At 53.6% G+C, this 18369-nt stretch overlaps 4 protein-coding genes across 5 annotated transcripts; 1 reads left to right on the plus strand and 3 right to left on the minus strand.

The window, feature by feature from the left end:
* Window positions 1–19: 19 nt before the first annotated feature.
* Window positions 20–2813, plus strand: WBP1 (WW domain binding protein 1). 2 transcript variants are annotated; one of them, XM_019802008.2, is made up of 5 exons: window positions 20–590; window positions 921–1022; window positions 1572–1674; window positions 1802–1978; window positions 2148–2813. In XM_019802008.2, the coding sequence occupies exons 1-5, from the start codon at window positions 522–524 to the stop codon at window positions 2600–2602; spliced, it is 906 nt and encodes a 301-aa protein (XP_019657567.1). In that variant the 5' UTR covers window positions 20–521; the 3' UTR covers window positions 2603–2813. The 2 variants fall into 2 exon arrangements, with proteins under 2 accessions (XP_019657567.1, XP_002921518.1); XM_002921472.4 differs by lacking the exon at window positions 921–1022.
* Window positions 2814–2999: 186 nt separating this feature from the next.
* On the minus strand, window positions 3000–10322 carry MOGS (mannosyl-oligosaccharide glucosidase). The gene is made up of 5 exons (XM_002921471.4): window positions 10186–10322; window positions 6267–6879; window positions 5851–6077; window positions 5185–5381; window positions 3000–4941 (listed from the first exon to the last, which is right to left on the minus strand). The coding sequence occupies exons 2-5, from the start codon at window positions 6607–6609 to the stop codon at window positions 3198–3200; spliced, it is 2511 nt and encodes an 836-aa protein (XP_002921517.2). The 5' UTR covers window positions 6610–6879; window positions 10186–10322; the 3' UTR covers window positions 3000–3197.
* Window positions 9453–10968, minus strand: MRPL53 (mitochondrial ribosomal protein L53). Its single transcript, XM_002921470.4, has 3 exons — window positions 10833–10968; window positions 10620–10732; window positions 9453–10512 (listed from the first exon to the last, which is right to left on the minus strand). The coding sequence occupies exons 1-3, from the start codon at window positions 10922–10924 to the stop codon at window positions 10379–10381; spliced, it is 339 nt and encodes a 112-aa protein (XP_002921516.1). The 5' UTR covers window positions 10925–10968; the 3' UTR covers window positions 9453–10378.
* A 974-nt stretch (window positions 10969–11942) lies between these two features.
* Window positions 11943–18352, minus strand: CCDC142 (coiled-coil domain containing 142). Its single transcript, XM_011227758.3, is given in 10 exon segments — window positions 11943–12236; window positions 12396–12595; window positions 12723–12900; window positions 13109–13223; window positions 16171–16284; window positions 16358–16488; window positions 16623–16772; window positions 16850–16922; window positions 16924–16937; window positions 17254–18352. Coding segments are annotated over 10 exon segments (2301 nt in total). The 5' UTR covers window positions 18323–18352; the 3' UTR covers window positions 11943–11979.
* Between the last annotated feature and the right edge of the window lie 17 nt (window positions 18353–18369).

An 18369-nucleotide genomic window follows, 5' to 3' on the forward strand; every position in this document is an offset into this window, starting at 1 on the left:
GAGACCCCCGAGCCACCCGCCGCCCCGCCTCTTCCAGTGGGATTACCTGGCTTGGTCGGGTCTTTGGCGTCATCCCCGAAAATAGCACTGAAGCCAATCAGTGCAAACTTTGCTTTTCTGGACGGCCGTTCATTGGTTGGTAATGCAGGGCCCGTTCTGTTGTCCATATTGGCTATTGTTGCTGTCAGTCAGGGCCACTGGGTCGAACCTTGCCCCACTCTTTGTCTGTATAAGCTCTTGTTGTCTGGGAGAGTGGCGGAGGCGCTGCTGTAGATTGGTCACTGGCAGAAACCTCTGGTCCGTTCCTATTGGCCCGTCCGCCGGCGGGCGTCGCTTATTGGTAGGGCCGAGCAATCTGGGTCCTAGTTGGCAGAGCTCTCCGCGGATGGAAGCTCCGGCCGCGGAGTGATGGTGGCGGCAGGGAAGATGGGCCGGACGGGGACCATGGCGGTGGCGGCAGAAGGGGCGGGGCGCCTGGCGATAGAGGAGGCTGTGGTCTACAGGGGGCTGTAGGTGGAGGCATGGCTCAGGCCAGCAGCGGGAACGGCAGCGAGGAGGCCTGGGGAGCACTTCGCGTGCCGCAACAGCAGGTATCCCAACTGCTCCAAAAGCCTATCACGACAGCCATTTATTTCTCTTTCTCCTCTCCTTGTCCCTTCCTTTTGGGGGGTTGGGGAGGAACTCACGTAGCCAAAGATACTGTGAAGTTCCTAAATCTGTCCCTTCTACTCTTTGTCTAAACTTCGTAACGTAGATGCAGTTGACTTTGCCTGCAGCTTCTTAAATCCCCCATCCCATGGCTGCAGTGGAAGCTTGCCGTGGCTCTCCAGTGACCAAAGACATAATGAGGCCCAGGGAAGCTCCCTCTTTCTTACAACAGTTATTTGTGATGTTTTTCTGTGTGCCTGTTGTCACAACAGAGTCCGGCAGCGTCTTCTCTTGAGGGAGCAATTTGGAGAAGAGCTGGAACCCAGACTGGCGCCCTGGATGCCATCCTTTATCATCCACAGCAATCCCATCTGGTTGGGAGCACTGCTCTGGGTCTCCTATGGCCCTTCCTTTACTCTAGGAAGCCTGAGACCCAGGGGTGGAAAGATCCAGCATGGGGGTGGGGAGGCAGACTGTGGTTGGCGGGGACGATAATGAAAGCATCTTAGCATTGGAAATTACCTTAAACCCCTCACCCATTGTCTGAGACTTTGAGGTAGTTCAGACTGCCCCCTGGCTTCTGCCCAAACACTCCTTCAACAGAAAACACCCTGGGGAGCCAGCCTGAGTGTGAGAGAAGTCTCTGTATGCAGAACTGAAACCTACCTCTTTGTATGTCCACACCTTGCATCTTGTTCTCTAGACATATTCTTATTCCAAATCCTCTTCCATGTCAACAGCCCTTCAGATATTTGAACACTGAGGAGTGTTCTCTCTCTCACCATCACTCTTCCCCTCCCCACAGATCTTGAGCTCAACTTGGCTCACAGGGTTGGACTGTGTCCCTGCATGCAGAGGGGGTGGGGGTGGACAGTGCCTGGGGCTGGAATCTCCCTTGGTTCTAAGTGCCTCCTTGCTCCCAGCTTCGAGAGCTCTGCCCAGGAGTGAACAACCAGCCCTACCTCTGTGAGAGTGGTCACTGCTGCGGGGAGACAGGCTGCTGCACCTACTACTATGAGCTCTGGTGTGAGTCTCCAAAGGGGCTGATCTCGGGTCCTTCCGCCCACCCTCCCTTGGGCCTCAGAATTCCAACCTTCATGGACCTTTCTCTGCCTGGGAGGTATCTAAGACCCTCCCTCCTCACCCCTTGCAGGGTTCTGGCTGCTCTGGACTGTCCTCATCCTCTTTAGCTGCTGTTGTGCCTTCCGTCATCGACGAGCTAAACTCCGGCTGCAGCAGCAGCAGCGCCAGCGTGAGATCAACTTGTTGGCCTACCATGGGGCATGCCATGGAGCTGGCCCTGTCCCTACCGGTTCACTGCTTGACCTTCGTGAGTGGCTTGAGGCTCTGGGCTCACTGCCAGTGGCCCTCCCAACCCAGAACCCTGAATCATCCCCACGTTTGCTTTTCAGACATTTCAAAGCACACTTTTCCTAATAGCAAAGATACCACTACCCCACCACTGGTTGCCCCACCAACCATGCCATTCTTTCCTGCAGGACTCCTCAGCGCCTTCAAACCGCCAGCCTATGAGGATGTGGTTCACCGCCCCGGCACACCGCCGCCTCCTTATGCTGCAGCCTCAGGCTGCCCCTTGACTGCTTCCAGTGACCGCACCTGCTGCTCCTCTGCTTCTAGCTGCCCTGCCCACTGCGAGGGAACAAATGTGGAAGGTGTTTCCTACCACCAGAGTGCACCCCCTCATCAGGAGGGTGAACCTGGGGCAGGGATGAACCCTGCCCCCACACCCCCTTCTTGCCGCTATCGCCGCCTGACTGGTGACTCAGGTATTGAGCTCTGCCCTTGTCCTGACTCCAGGGAGGGCGAACCAGTCAAGGAGGCTAGGGCTAGTGCCACCCCACCAGATCTGGAGGACCCCTGTGTGCTGCCCCTTGATCCTGTACCCCAGGTATCTCCCGTGGGGCTAGTTTCCAGTGAAGGGGACATCCCATAAACAGTTTTGGGAGGGTGGGTGGATTCGTTGCCCACCAGAAACAGCCCCGGGCCCAAATCCTCGAGCTCTCCTTGGCTTCTCCCTGCTGCCTCAAATCTGCCTGCAAGGGGTGGAGTCCTGAGGAGAGTGGCACTGTCTGGGGGACTGTGCTAGCTCTACCCCCAAAAAACATACACAGGAGCCTTTGATCTCATTAAAGAGATGAGAACCAGCTGCTTGTGAATTTGGGTGCAGTAGTGCTCAACTTTCTGCGTTGCACTTGACCTAACTGGATTTGGAGGGGACATGTAATGGCCACTTTCCCACCCTCCTCTGAAGAACAGTAGGCAGCCCTAAGGTCTGGACTGAGCTAAGACCTCTTGGTGAGGCACAGCTGGCAAAAGCAATAGAGTTTGGCATGGTTTCCCAATTTATTTAGAAAAATAGACTCTGAATTCACATTCACCCCAGGGCTATGTGGGGTGACAGTAAGGAGACACCTGAGATGAGCTGAGGAGGGTTTGAAGCACTAGTATCTGAGGGCTGGGGGCAGAAGCTAGAGATCTGGTCCTTCTATTCCAGAGTGGGGGCCTGGCACCGCTCTCATTCTCCCCCTTCAGTAGTCTTCAGCCATGGCCAGTAGGACAAGACTGGTCCAGCCTTGGAAAGGGCGGCAGCCCATGCCCCGCCCATCCCGGTCACTGTACTGCTCCCAAAGGAAACCTGTAGCCTGATACTGCCGCCACACATTGCCCACCACATTGGCACGGAGCTCACCGTGGAGCTTGGCAGCCCGGGCCTGGTGGGGACCATCCAGACGTCCATAGTGGTAGAGAGCCCCCAAGGCCAGGTAGTTGACATTGAGCCACACAGCACCCCGCCAGTAGGGAGGATCATGCTCTGAATTGCGCTGGCCATAAAAGGGGCTGGAGGCTGCAAGGGAGCGCAAACCAAAGGGGCTCCAGAGATGGCGGCTGTCAGCTAGAACATCTAGCAGGGGCCCAAGGCGGGAGGAGTTGGGGTCCAGCAGCCGCAGCAGCATGGGAAAAAGACTGACATAGCCCAAGGCATCCACATACTGTAAGCCAGGGTGGGGCCGGCCCACTACCCGCAGCAGCCCCTGAGGGGGCCGAGGCTTCAGCTGCACTGCTCTTGTGTGGTTCCCAAAGTCTGCAAAGACTCCTAGCTCTGGGGCCCAGTGCAGCTCATCCAGGCTCTCTTCTGCCTCCAGTGATGCAGCCAGAGGGCCCAGCTCCGCAGCTGCCTCAGCCTCTCCCAGCTGCTCTGCCAGCCGTACCAGCACACGGGCACCCAGTGCCACCCAGCACCGAAGGTCCAGGTGCCGCTCATTGGCTGAAGGGTGTGAAGCCCGGGGATAGTCATCCAGCCCCGAAGGCAGTGTCTTAGGGTTCAACAGGGTTGGCAAGGCAGGGTCCCGGCCCCGCCAGCGATAAGATAGCGGCACTGGCCCTGCCTGGCTCTTATGGAGCCAGGAGAACCAGGCACGCAGACGGGGGAAAGCCCTGCGGAGGAAGGCAAAATCAGCAGGGTCACCACCCTCTAGCATGTGGGCTATTGGCAAAAGCAGGGTTGGGGGGTTGGCATGGGCTGCCCTTTGCACCAGGAATTCTGGGGGCACACGGGCTCGGGCCTCATCCCCCAGCACCTGCTCCCGTCCAATCCAGCCATCAGCATTGAGCAGCCCCAGCCAGTGACCTAGGACCTCCCGGGTAAGGCGGGGATCCCACCGCTGGACCACCAGCTGGTGGAAGCCCTCATCCCAAAGGAAGCCTCGTGGGAAGAATGACCGGGAGGGCACCGCTGTGAAAAGAGGGACAGGTGGAAAGAGGGCTGGGTCCACCTTCTGCTCAGACCCCTCAACCCCCATGTCTGCCAGCACCAGGCCCTGTCCATAGAAGTAGCCAATCCCACCAAGGAGGCCACTGAGGGCAGCCTGACCCAAAGCTTGCTCCTCAGGGCTCAGGCCCTTCTCCTTCAGTTGAAAAGTCTTCTCAAAGTGCTCTCTAAAGGCTTCAGCATGGCTCTCCAGGGCTTGGGTCAGCAGGCTGCCTGCCAGCTGCTCCAGGGGTTGGCTTCCTCCTCCCCGGGCACTGCCTGATTCAAACACCAACTCCACAGAAAAGGGGACTTTCAGTGTCACCTGTTGTATCAAGAATTGCCCTTGTCCCTGTCCTTGCCCACTTGGGCCTTTGTCCTCCCACTTCAGAGATCCTGGCAAGCCGAGGTAGCGTTCAGGGGAAGCCCCTGGTGGCCGGTGCTGAAACCAGCTATTTAGGCGACTCTTCACCATCTCTGTCAGCAAGGGAAGTCCTGGGTTGGAGGACCAGAAGACATTGTAGCTTGAAGGGAAGAAGATAAATAGGGAAAAATCACTCAGGAGAAAATGGTGAGGATTATAAAGAGAAGTAAGAGGAGACTGGGAGTCAGGATGGAAGGGTCTTAGCAATGCAGGGGACATGGAGCCTGGTGAGAAGGGAAATAACTGGTGGAAAGAAGGTAGAGTGGGGGAGATAGAAATCAGGCTAAGTCAGCATCCATACCACCCCTACTATCACCCCTACATGCTCTCTTCCCCCAGTTACCTGCTATACTTGGGGGCAGTGTCCCCTGGATTGGTTGGTGCCATAAGTGTAAAGCGGAAGTCACCAAGTTCACTGGAGTGCCCACTGATGAATTTCAACTGCCCCTTGGCCCCAACCTCTGGCACTAGGACTTCCTTGCCATCTGTCACCACATAGAAGAACAGGGACACCAAAGGTAGGGCAGAGGTACCTGAGGTCTGGGTGACCAAGGAGGACAGAAAAATGCAGCATTAGATTAGCAGTATCTCTTGAAAATTCAGCCTTACCGAAAGGGGCACCATGCAGGAGCAACACGGTAAACATACATCTATGGTGTTGAGGGTCAGGGAGAGTAAGCACCCAGTGAGATGAGGTATAGAACTTTGCACAGGGTTCTCTGGGAAATAATAGAGTGCTTTTGTGTCATGTACTATCCTAAGAATTCTACACATCATTTTCTTTCATTTTTACAATCCTGAGTTAAGTTCTATTTGTATCTCCATTTTGCAGACAAGGAAACCATGGCTTATGGATAGTAAATAGAGATGGTCAGACAGACAAATGTTTAAGGCAGGCAGCCAGACTCAGAGCCCCTGCTCTTAACTGCCACATCATACTGCATTTGCTGGCAGCAAAGAAAGGGTGGAGGGAGTCTGGGCTGGGGGAAGGGTGTCCTGAGGCCCTGACCTGAGGCTCTACAGTCACTCTCCAGCTCCAGTCCCCTCCGTGCTGACCCCCAGGCCTCTTGACGAACTCAGTGGTGAGCCTTAAGGCCCCATCCTGGATGTGCTGCCGCCCGAAGGAGAGACCGTCATGGAACTCCCAGCCATAGGGACCCACGCCGTCCCCCTGCTCACACGTGTGCCTGAGCTTAGGGGTCCCTGGGGTGGCGCCCTGCTGCGCCCACATCAGTCCTGGGGGTAGAATGGCCACGTAAGTCAAAGAGCAGGGGAGCTGTCCCTCTGGGTCTCCGAGAATTTCAGGGTCATCCCTCCTCGTAACTCTCCTGAACCACACCCCTCCCCACTCTTGCTCTGGCATGAAGCTGGGGCTCCCACATTAAAAGTCCGCCTGTCTACCCGCCCGCCCCGAGGCCCAGTTACCGGTGAGAAGGGGCTTCGGGCTGCGGGTCTTCATGCCGAAGTAAACATGAGGGCGGTAGGTGCCCCAGAAGAGGTCCGGGGCCACGGCGGGGCTGGAAGAGTCGGGAGGCAGTGCCGGGGGCGCGGAGTGCAGTGTGACCGCCCGCCGCGCACGGTGCCACGCCAGGAGCCAGCACCCTGACAGGCCCAGGGCCAGAGACAGGACCACGACGCCCAGAGCCGCTCTCCAGGCAGAGCCACGGGCCTCGCCGCTCCGTCGTGCGGGGCCGCCCCGAGCCGCCCTTTCAGTTGTCCGCGCTCCGTCCGCCGGCGCCCCGCGGCGCCGCCGCTCGCCCCGAGCCATCCTAGCACGGAGGTCGGCGTCGCGGGAGCTCGGAGAAGCGGCAATGGAGCACGGGTCCTGCTTGCGCGCGGCGCCCCGGCGGCCACAGACCTGTCAGCCGCACCAGCCAGCCCGCGCCTCCCGCTCCGCTTCCGCCTCCTGCCGGAAGTCCCACCCCGCCACGTCAGATTAAGCCTCCGAGTCCGGATCCGCTGCCACCGGCGTGGCAAAAGGCTCGTTGTCTCTGGCTCCAGGGTTAACCTTTCTTTGGCGTCCCGCGGGTTTCACAGGCTAGGAGAGAAAAGTAATCTCACATTGGCTTCCCCCCCCCCCCAATGACTATATATTAAGAACCTGAGACGCCATCCGAGTGTTTTACATTTAACCGCTCCAATCAGGTGGCTGAAAAGTGGCACAGGAAGCTCAAGTAACTTGGCCCTGGCCGCAGAGCCAGGGAGTGGCTAGCGTGGAGCCCAGGTGTATCCGAAACAGACTGGATCACTTTGCCAACTCCCGTGCTTTGTTTCCTAGTTAAGTGGAGCGTGCCAGAGTGGACCCAAGAGGAAGCCTGAGATCTGTTCCAACAGCGTCTTTAAGCGACCCTCTGACTTTAGACAAGTCAGATCTCAGTCTAGGATTCTTTATCTAGATGAACCATAATGGACCATAATGGTGGTGCATGCACTTTAAAGAATGCATCTTACTCCCTCTTTTATACAACCCAGAAAGCAAGGAAGCTTAGAGGAAGGATCAAGTACATCCAGGTCAGGGAAGTCTGTAGGGAGGAAGTGGCATCTGCACCTTGGGTAGACTTAGGAGAGTTAACATTACAATTATTGGTGGTTCAGGAAAGCAACTTGGATTCAGTTACTTGCTTCTCACCAACAGCTTGGCATAAAAGGTATTTTCATAAAGTACAAGTCCCTATCGTCCTTTAAAAAACCCTACTTAGGGGGGCGCCTGGGTGGCACAGCGGTTAAGCGTCTGCCTTCGGCTCAGGGCGTGATCCCGGCGTTCTGGGATCGAGCCCCACATCAGGCTCTTCTGCTATGAGCCTGCTTCTTCCTCTCCCACTCCCCCTGCTTGTGTTCCCTCTCTCACTGGCTGTCTCTATCTCTGTCCAATAAATAAATAAAATCTTAAAAAAAAAAAAACCCTACTTAGGGGTGCCTGAGTGGCTCGGCCGTCTGCCTTCACCTCGGGTGGTGGTCCCAGCATCCGGAGATCAAGCCCTGGGTCAGGCTTCCTGCTCCACAGGAAGCCTGCTTCTCCCTATCACACTCCCCTTGCTTGTGTTCCCTCTTTCTCTGTCAAATAAATAAAATATTAAAAAAAAAAAAAAACCCTACTCAACACCATTATGCTACTCTAGCTTTTATCATGCCTCCCCTCCAAACTCACTATATAAAATACTATATGTTGCATGTCCACTTTGTTTTGCTATAATCTGATATCTGACCCCCCCATAGACTTTTTGCTCTTTCAACAATCACCTTCTGACCAATCCCAATGGTCACTCCTGTCTATCTTTCTTGCTACCATTGCATCTAGTTCATATCTCTATTGGAGCACTTACTACATATGTGGGTTTCATAATTCATCTTTGTATGCCAGTACTAATCAAAGTTACAGGCACAAGGTAGATAGTAAATATTTGTAAATTCAACACATGTTTATTGCACACTGTGTATCAGGCAATATGCAAAGTGCTGGGGACACAGAGAAAACAGCCCCAACCTCAAGTTCACAGTGCCAGCATTTGATCTATGTTTACAGCAATGTTTGAACCATCCCCATTTTTACAGATGAGGAGAGTGGTAAAATCTGGCCAGAAATAACAGCCTGTTAACCATCGAGCTGGGGAACTAAAATCTAAGCTGTCGGTATCCTTTCGGCTATAGCATAAGGCCTCTTAGACAACACGTATTATGCTTCCGGTAATGTTCTAGGCGCTTTACAGATATCAACACATTTAATCCTCTCAACAGTCCTAGGAGATAGGTACTATTATCCCCAATTTACTAGTGAGGAAACAGACACTGAGACTAAGTAATTTTTCCACAGTCACAGAGCTACTTAGGGACACTGTTAGGATTTCAACCCCAGGAATTCTGGCTCTTTACTACACCATACTCCCTCCTGGTAGGTTGTTTTTTGATAGTTTCTTTTTTAAAGGGGGAGGGGGAAAAACCAGCTCTTGAAGATAGCACTCTTTTAAGCAGAGCAGCAGTGTAGCAACGCTGTGGCAAAGTCATGGAAAATGTATCTGGCAAAGGACATAGCAGCCAGTGTCTAGAGATCCTTTATTGCCTAGCTAAGCGTTCTCAAGTTCTCTAAACCAGTAGCCATCAACCATTTTTTCCTACAACCTGTGGTAAGAAATAATTCTACACTGCAACCAAGGACATGCAGATATATATATATACTTTCTATTTTATTTACATATATTCATGATTATAGGCTAAAAACTTAAATTTCTTTTTTTTTTTTTTAAAAGATTTTATTTATTTATTCGACAGAGATAGAGACAGCCAGTGAGAGGGGGAACACAAGCAGGGGGAGTGGGAGAGGAAGAAGCAGGCTCATAGCAGAAGAGCCTGATGTGGGGCTCGATCCCAGAACGCCGGGATCACGCCCTGAGTCCAAGGCAGACGCTTAAGGACTGCGCCACCCAGGCGCCCCTAAAAACTTAAATTTCTTAAAAGAATACTTCCCATTCCCTGTGCCATGCCCTCTGATACTTTTTTTCTATTTTACTTTGTTTTTTAAAGGATGATTTATCCCCCTAAATTGATTTCATGATCCACACTAATGGGTGGTAACCCAGTATGAAAAACACGTTAGGCACAGTGTGACACAAGTAGTAACAGGACATAAAAACAGTGATGTACTTTGAAAGATAAAGTTAAGCAGCAGCAAAAATGATCAGAAAAAAGGAGACTGGGTGGGAGAATACAATGATACAGTTAAGTGAATGGGAATGGAGAAAACATTTCAGAAGCTTCTGTTTCAGACAGAATATTCTGAACTTACTGACTGGATAGACAAGGAAAGGGAGAAGGCAGAACCAGAGATAACGCTGCGGTTTCCAGCCCCAGTGGCAGAGAAGATGAAGTGCCTTTAAAAGGAATGGGAAATTTAGGGGAAGAGGCAAGTATATATGTATGTAAGATTGTCAATTCTATTTTGGACAACGAGTGGTGTGGAATTTGGAGGAAATCGGTAGTATGTAACCTGACTATAGCACAGCAGTTGAGATTAGAGCCAAACAAAAATGTAGGGTTTAACCTGAGAGGGTAGTTCAAGTTATGACAGAGAATAAAATAACCCAGAAAAAGAGAAGAAAATGAAGGGTGAGAGTACTACACTTTTATGATTAAAAGGAAAAAGACCCAAAGGAAAACAAGTTCCACAAGGGAGTGAATTAAAAGTGGCAGATGCTACTGAGATGGAAAGACGAGGACCGAGAAAAACAGCACTGGATTTGCCTGATACGAATTAGAAGTACCTTGAGTGAGTGATGGGAGAAGCCAAATTCAAAAGGGTTAAGCACAAGACGATGGTAAGAAAGTAAAATAAACTCAAGTTTGTCCAGACCTCTATCTGATCGTGTCTCCTTCCAGAAACATTGGTTGCATCAGTAATCAGAGGGCCCTCTCTCTTTTTTTTTTTTTTGGCGCTCCGTGTCCCCCCAGATGGTGATTCGAGTGATGAAGTCTCTCAAGCTCTTCTCAGGTAGGTATCCTAGCAATCCCAAGCTAAAATCTGCTTGTTAGGCTCTTCTGCGCTGTCAGCGCCCGCTACCAGCGCCGGGCTTGTCCCCGCTCCCCGCAGTAGCCCTGGCCTGGATGTGCGAGGCAAAGGCTATGAGCATTTCCTGGGCGGTGAGGTGAGCGCCACGCATAATCAGGCGATGCCCGTCTCCTGGGTAAGAAACAGACGAGTCAGGGACCGGGAGGGCAGCGGGGCCGGGACTGAGGACACGCGGGCTGCCTGGCACCCCTCCCGTCCGCCTCCCCACCCGAGCCCACCGAACAGTACGTCCACGCAGGGCTCGGAGCCGTCGTGCCTCACGTCCGCAATCACCGAGCAATTGAGGTTGGTGGAACGGACCTTCTCGCTGCTCACCGCTTGGAGGAAGGTCCTGCGGAGGGAAAACTGCTTGAGCGCCCGGCCGAGGAGGCTAGAGCCCCGGCTGGAGGAAGACGCGGCCCCTTTCCGTCCCCACTCCTTCCCCCTCGTACCTCGTTGACTCCACATTCTTCTCGAAGGGGCAGAATTGAACCCGAACCTGCTTCACAGACCGTAGGCCGAGCCGAGCCAAGGACGCCGCCATGGTGACCTCCGCCCCGGAAGGTCTCGTGCGGCCGGAAGTGTCCTCTACCGCCGCGCTCCTCCCTTCCCCTGGGTGCAGCTCTCCGACCCTCCGGCTTCCGCGCCAGCGTTCCGTGGTGCCTGCCCCCAGCCGCCCCGGGCGGGCTCCCCAGCCGAGAGGAGGAGGTGCTAGAGCCCCAGCAGGGAGGGAGGTGGTTTCCACACAGGGTATGGAGGGCCCCAAAGTAAGCGGTCAGTAAATACTTATCACTAATAGTCCTCTTGTACCACAGTGAAGACAATAAATAGTGCAAAAGCCGTTGCGCCAGGCTCTGATAAGACGTCCCTCTTCTGCAGTCTTTACCCCTTCCCTACGCTGTACGCTGCTGTGCCAGATCTAGGTTAACACCATCTTATGCCTGGTCCCTTCGGTGAGGGCACTACCATGGCAGGGATTATACAGCTACCGGGGGTAAACCCTACTCAGGTAACTGAAGATTAAACATGCTGAACTCTGAGTAACCAAAGTTTAAACGTGAAGGTCCTTTAGCCCAGCATTCTTAAGTGACTGAAAATAGTTACAAGACGGGGAGCATAGGATAATACAACCCTCGGGACTGATCCAAGCGTAGAAATGCCTATTCCACCTTTGTGATTCCTGATGAACTAACTTTGTGTTTAGCCTGGCTCCTGGGACTTCAAAGGAAGTGGCAAACTAGTCTCTCAGCTTACTATTGCTTTTTCTTTTTGCCTTTCCTCTGGGATCCAACCCTATGGCCCTTCTCCCAGCACCTAGCCCTGAGAGGTCTTCACTGTTGGGGAACTAGGCCTGAGCCTCCCGCAGATGCTGACCTTCAGGTTCCAGGCTGTGGTTTGGCCCTTTACTCTGGATTGAAGGCACTGGAGTAATCTTGGATGCTTTGCTTGTAAGTCCAGGCTCTGTGTAGCTTGTGGTTCTCAGGTAGCCTTTCTTCTAAGCTCCCAAATGTAGGCTTCATTGATATACAGTTCTAAATGTCTGGACTTTTCCAGCAAGACATGGGGAGCTCTGCCTTCTGGCTCCTGGTCCCACGCTCCTTAGGATTCAGGACTGATCCCCAGGCAGGAAAGAAAAGGCAAGTGCCAGCGGGGGCGCTGGTGCTGCCTCAGGGCAAGCCAGGCCTGCTGATTTCCCACCAGGTAAGCCTCTGGGCTAGGTCCCCCACCCCATAGTGTGCTTAGCAGCTGAGCTGTCTGCACTGGGGGTGCTCCAGGCCGAAGAGGGGGCTCCAAGCTTTCCAGGTCGTTGAGACTGCTGCTGGGCAATTCCATGGACTGCACCTCATTGCATGTACCTGGGAAGGCAGGAGTGGAAGGCGGGCAAAGGGGCAGGAGGAAGGGGTTTGACCACTATTGACAACCACACGAGGTCACTGATGAGGATGGGAGGTAGGGCACACAAAGTAGCCAGGGGCAGGGCAAAGAGAGCCTAGAGTTGGGGAAGAGTGACTCACAGCAACAGGAAGGCCTCCTCTGGACTTCAGGCTTGGGCAGGGGCTGCTGGAATAGACACAGCAGGGCCCCATCCAGCCTCTGGAAGATGTTGAGCGAGAGTAGAGTCTGGCGAAGTTCAGGGGACAGGCCCCACTGCTCCTCCTCCAGCAACTGAGGGACCACTCCAAAATCTTTTCTGAGCTGCAGCGCCCCCTGCAGGCTGAATGAAGGCCAAGGTACAATGTGGCCACCTGCCTCTACTGCCTCTCTAACTGCTCTGCCCCACCTATCCCCTCCCGTTTTCCAGTTCCATTCAGCCCTCTGCCATTGCCTCCTTTTCTTCACACCTGAACCGGATCCCATGCGCGAGGATGTGGTCAAGCCAGGCACCCAGGATCGCTGTCAGTGCCTGGCCAAGGGCAGGGGCCTGGGCTTGGGGTGGCAATCCCTGCAATCCTTGCAATACAGGCTCCAGTACAGTGCGAACCACCAACCCAGCATACTCACTAGGAATTCTGGGCAGTTCTAGAGTGAGAGAAGAGAAAGGACAGGATATGAGGCCATGGAGATCCACTGACCCCCAACAGAGTGTTTGGGGGAAGATGATATGATTTGCAGGGGCAGAGAAGGCGAGGACGAGGGTGGAGACAGAGGAGTGGACCCAGGATTTGGAGGGGTCAGGAGACTATTACCCCTGGGAACTATGGAAGGGGATGCTGGGAAGAGGAGTTACCAGGAGAGAGGTGATGCCGCCAGTACCGACCCCGTGGCATGTAGAGTTTGAAGCCCTGTGTGGCTTGTTTATGACATTCTTGAAAAAAGAGATTTAGTGACTCTTCAGGCAGGAGCTGTGGAGATACGGAGAAAGTAGAAGGGGCTTATCTGTTAGGGATTTGGCCAAGTTATGATGTTCTTCTAAATCTGAGGTGTTTAACCTGGCTTCCATAAAGCCCCAGAACAAAATAGTAAGCATAATTCTGTGGGCTTGGACGGTTCTGAGGAGAGATTCCCTAGCTCTTACTGGGTTTTCCTAAAGGCATGGACCCAGAAAAGATTATAGACAATTGCCATAGGATTACCCTGCTCTCCTCAGCTTGGTTCAGCATCTAGACATCCTCCAGGTTAATTTTACTCTGTAGGAACATCAACAGGAAAAAAAGAGGGAGACACCCTCACCACTACGAATGTTCCAAAGCAAATGCTAGAGAGAGGGGTCTACCTGACCTACAGACAGGCAGAGGCTGAAGAAAGGGGGAACTATATGATCTTCCATCATCTATGAAAGGAAGGCAGGAACTATACGCAGACCAGGAGCAATGACTGTAACTTTCTGAGGTTCAGGAACCTTTGGAATGTCCTTACACTGAATGTTTTTTACACCCTACTTCCATTTCCCCAGAGTAGTGTAACCTATAGAGCAAGAAAAGGCCCATGTGCTGGTTTAGTTTCTATGCTTTGATAGGTTATCTTTTTGGAATGGGAGAGCAAAAAAGAGGGGTGTCTCAGCCCATCTTGGAGAGGAACCCCAAGAAGTAGGTAATGTGGTGGTAGCTCCGTCAAGACAAGGTGACTGAATGCCTGTTATTCTGACAAGAGGAAGGGGCCTGGGGGTCGGACGGGGGGGAGGGGGAGAGTGGAGCTCATGTGGCTCCTGGTACATATCGTGACAACAGCCTATCCTAAATCCAAATTCTTCCTCTCTTCTCCTGAAAACCAAAACTCCCTCTTATTTATGCCAAGGAAACTACCCTTTTGTCAAATGACATTTGTTAGGAATCTCCCTGCACTCAACACTGAGGAAACACGAGGTCATACTATGAAATGTCTTTCTGTCTGGGATGTTACAGTCCAGCTGGGGAGAGAACTCACAACGTCTGATTCTTCTTTCCCATCCCAGTGCCATATACGGTGGAATGCCCAGAGCAGATACCCACCCAACAGTACAATCACCAGGCAGAGGAACACGGTACGCAGAGTCCTTCCCACAATGGTTAGTTCACGTGGTAAGCACATCGTCCCTATCCCTGTTCTCATGACTACCAGGAGCTGGACGCTTCCCTTATGTCTCCTCACCTCCCAAGCTGACCACTACAGCTGGATCAGACTCTATCACGGTCTCCACTGTTCCCCTCTGCTCTTCCCATGGCTTTCCATCACTCATGAGACAAAGCCCAAATTCTGTGGGCTGGTGTTCAGTGCCCTCCACAATTTTATGCCAACCTGCTTTCTCCTCCACAGTCCCCCACCCAACCTTAGACAAAAGTGTGTGTGCACACGCATACACACACACAGAGTTTCTGCCTTGGTCAGGTCATCTCCCCACTACACCATCAAGGAACTATGAACTGCCCACCTCCAGTAACCCCTGCCACTCGTCTGAGGCTGCCTAGCCACCAGCTTGAGCCACAGACCCTGTATGGAGCTTCTGTAGCAACATGCCTGCTGTGGCCTTCCTTCCTCAGTTCCCATGGCCATCACTGTCCAACATCCTCATAAGGAGCCTGCTCTGGGGTATGTTGAGTTGAAGGAGGCAGCAATAAATTGAGGTGGAACAGGCAGATGCAGATGGTAGATTACGGCTAAACTGTGTATGTGTGCGGGGGAGGCACAGTGCATAGCACCAAGGCACTGTGGGTAAGCAGGAATGTGGAAAGAAAAGGAACAAAAGGGCAAAGCCTGAACTCTATAGCCTTGCCCCTGTTCAGGGGAGAGGAAAAACTTGCGCAGGAAGAGAAAACCAAAAAACAGAAACATCTTCTGTAGTAGGAACAGATACTGCGCAAAATGGGGAAAAATTAAAATAGAAGTATAATAATTTTATTCATCAGTTTGGAAGAAAATAAAATATTAGAAGACAGACAAGAGTGGATGAAGGTTATCACTGTGGAACAGGAATCAGAGGTGGGGTGGGGGCAATTAAAGTGTTATTTTTTTCATTAGAAGCCTTCTAAAATAATACCCTATTTCACTTTCAAACTATGGACATGTATTACTTTAATAAAAGTGTAAATGATATACGTAGAAAAGAGAAGAAACATCATCTCAACGCTAGTATGTAAAAGGAGGGGCCCCTAGGTGGTTCAGTGGTTAAGTGGCTGACTTCGGCTCAGGTCATGATCTTGGGTCCTGGGATCCAGCCTCTCCACCCCCACTGCTGTGCACTCAGCAGGGATTCTGCTTCTCCCTCTCCCTCTGCCCCTCCCCACAAGAGAGCTCGTGCTCTCTCTCTCTCAAATAAATAAATGAAAGCTTTTTAGAAAAAGCTAGTAGGTAAAAGGAAAGATTCAATCATTTATCTTGATTTTTCTCTACAAAATATACTTCAAAGTAACCAAGTAATTAACGAGGGCAAATTTCACTTTATAGGAGTAAGGCAACGAATAAATGAAGAAGATGTGACGGAATTGGAATGTCACCACTTTGCACCCCCTAATGAAAGAGCGGATCTAGGCAGTGATCATCAGGGGCTGTTAACGTCACAAAATGAGAGCCCGACATATAGATGAAACAAAATTGACCATGAGTTGATAATTGTTAAAGCCTCAGTGGTAGGAATATGGGGTTCCATTATACTCTTCTCTCTAATTTTGTATATGTTTGAAGTTTTCCATAACAAGCTAAGGAAAGAGAGAACAAAAAATGAACAGAGCAAGAGAAGATAAATTCAGCAGAGACTCCAAGGAGATTCCAAGTCACTGGAATGTTCCACAACCACCACCACCACCACCCCAACCCCAAAACCGGGCACAGAACTGACTCTTAAACTGCCACTGTCAGGGCCCCTGCTCTTCTCACCTGGATCTGTGCAGTTAGTTTCTGGATCTCTAGGCCCAGTTGCTGCTCCACTTCCAGGACCAAACTTTCCTCTGAGGCCAATCTAGACAGAGCTGCTGCCTCATGCAATAGAGGCTTTGGCAGAAATAGGAAGTGAGCTTTGAGCCCAGCCCAGGCTTGCTCCCCTTCCCACTTGCTAGCTACTCACAGGTAAGTTCTTCTGGATCAGGACCAGCAAGGAACCTGGGGCCCACACTGCCAGATGCTGCCGAGTTTTGCCCAAAAACCAGACCAAAGTGGTCTGCAGGGTACAGAGCCCCAGAGCAAGTGGTGCAGGACCTGGGGAGAGGAGGATGGAGCATCTGAGGAGTCAGAGAACCCCTCTGGGAGGAGGCGGGCTTCAGAATAGAATAAAAGAATAAAGGGGACATCTTGAACTGTTCTGTTCCTCCATCCCCAGCACCTCGTCTCACCTGGAGGCTGACAGAGGAGCAGCCCTGACCTGGGTTCTCGAAGGGCATCCAAGAGAGGAGGGAAGAGCTGTTGCAAAAGTTCAGTGGTATGAGAGGATGACGGAAGGCTGCTCTGATCTTCACCAGCAGATCCCAAGGCCTGGCAGAAGCCTGAGGATGAGGGATACGGTTTGATGAGGAAGGGGCAGTCTGGGGCTGTTTCACTCCCAATGCCCCTTTCTTCTCACCTTGGTCCCAGCTCCAGGTAAGAGACTGATGAAATAGGTTGCGGCACAAAGAAGCCAACTCCTTCTCACACTCCTTGAGGCAGGGATGCTAGTGGGAGAAATGGCTCTGGAGCCTGAAAAGAAAGCCTCTCTTTTCCAGAACGACTGCCTATTCAATGATGGGGGAAGAGGGGAGGCTTCCACCAAGACTCAAGATTTGAGTGGAAAGCAAGACTGGTCTTGAAAGTCCAGATGCTATAGCCTGTCGGGTGGGGAGGGGCTTGGGGGGGGGAATAAGGGGTGGGGGTGATAGTGTTCATTCTAAAGGGCCTGCTTTTGCAGTCTGGCTGGCAGGGGAGTGACATGACTAGGGAGAAGAAAGAGACCCCAGTCTTCCCAAATGCCCACCCAGGCCCAGCACTCACCCTGACCCAGTGCCTGACTCAGCTGTTGTGCCGCTGCCCTGCGGTCCCTCCAGGGTCCTAGACTTAGGTCCAGACTCTGCGCACAAGCTGCCCACAGCAGGGTCCAGTACCGGCTCCACAGGGCTCCAGCCCCTTCAAGCCCCAGTCCACTGCCGGCTGAATCCGCCACGCCCCCCAGCAGTCCCAGCAGCCCGGGCAGCAGCTCCCGCTCCTCTTGGCACCAACTGCGGAGCTGATCCCGCAAGCCCGATCCCTTGAGCGCCTCATCTAGCTGACCTGCCACCTGGCAACCCCGCTCCCCCGTCAGGAGGTGGAGCACACGGGCCGGCGGGAAAGGGCGCGCTGCCCCGGGGACATGGCTCAAGGCTTTTCCCTGCAGCTGGTGGTAGGCGGGAAGCGCCAGCAGCACGTCGGCAAGTTGGGAGGACAAGCCAGGGCTGGCCGGCTCCCGACCCAGAGCCCGAAGCTGCATCTCGATGGCAGCCTCCAGGCGCTGAGCGGCCAGTCCGACGGGGCGCGCCAGGAGAAGCGGTATGGGAGTCTCCCGTAGGCCGATTCGCAGGACAGCCCCTCGAGAAGAGCGCGGTAGCAGGTCGCGGCACAGCTGAGGCAAGGGGCCGGAGCCGGGGACCGGCGCGTTGGGACTCAGGATCCTCAGGAGGCGCACAGCCGCCTGTAGGTAGCGGGCGCAGTCTCGGGCTTGAAGGAGCTGCTCCCGCTCGCGAAGCAGCCGCAGCAACACGGCCCGGAGACGCTGCAGCGCGGGAGGGATCGGGCGGCCGGCTGCCGGCTCCCGCCACCAGTCCGCTGCGCCCTCCTCGCGGTGCTCTCCCGCGTCCGCCGGCGCCGCCCACCACGGCCGCTCTCCCCGAGCTCCGCCGGGCCGCGGCTCCAGGCAGGGGATGCTCCCGGCAGCCGGCAGCCACGGCCAGCCACCAAAGTCCCCGCGAAGAGTACCCCCCGGCCTTCTCTCCCACTGCTCCTCCACGGCGCCTACGGGTTGCGCCCTCAATGGCGGCACGGTAGTGAGCGGAGGCAGAAGGCCACCAGAGCGAGACGCCTGGGCCATGGGGCGCCGTGTCCGAACGAACCTAACGATTCCCACTTCCCCGCACT

This window comes from Ailuropoda melanoleuca, chromosome 4 (assembly GCF_002007445.2).
Source record: "Ailuropoda melanoleuca isolate Jingjing chromosome 4, ASM200744v2, whole genome shotgun sequence".
In the NCBI taxonomy this organism is placed as follows: Eukaryota; Metazoa; Chordata; class Mammalia; order Carnivora; family Ursidae; genus Ailuropoda; species Ailuropoda melanoleuca.

Bases quoted from the DNA above. Each gene is read 5' to 3' on its own strand.
- WBP1 (XM_019802008.2), top strand. From the start codon at position 522: ATGGCTCAGGCCAGCAGCGGGAACGGCAGCGAGGAGGCCTGGGGAGCA. The intron at 591-920 runs GTATCCCAACTG...TTGTCACAACAG, and splicing joins TTCGCGTGCCGCAACAGCAG to AGTCCGGCAGCGTCTTCTCT. The intron at 1,979-2,147 runs GTGAGTGGCTTG...TCTTTCCTGCAG, and splicing joins CGGTTCACTGCTTGACCTTC to GACTCCTCAGCGCCTTCAAA.
- MOGS (XM_002921471.4), bottom strand. From the start codon at position 6,609: ATGGCTCGGGGCGAGCGGCGGCGCCGCGGGGCGCCGGCGGACGGAGCG. The intron at 5,382-5,850 runs GTCAGGGCCTCA...TTGGTCACCCAG, and splicing joins GAGTGACTGTAGAGCCTCAG to ACCTCAGGTACCTCTGCCCT. The intron at 4,942-5,184 runs GTAACTGGGGGA...CTTCCCTTCAAG, and splicing joins ACTGCCCCCAAGTATAGCAG to CTACAATGTCTTCTGGTCCT.
- MRPL53 (XM_002921470.4), bottom strand. From the start codon at position 10,924: ATGGCGGCGTCCTTGGCTCGGCTCGGCCTACGGTCTGTGAAGCAGGTT. The intron at 10,733-10,832 runs GTACGAGGGGGA...TTCCCTCCGCAG, and splicing joins AAGAATGTGGAGTCAACGAG to GACCTTCCTCCAAGCGGTGA. The intron at 10,513-10,619 runs GTGGGCTCGGGT...TTTCTTACCCAG, and splicing joins CTGCGTGGACGTACTGTTCG to GAGACGGGCATCGCCTGATT.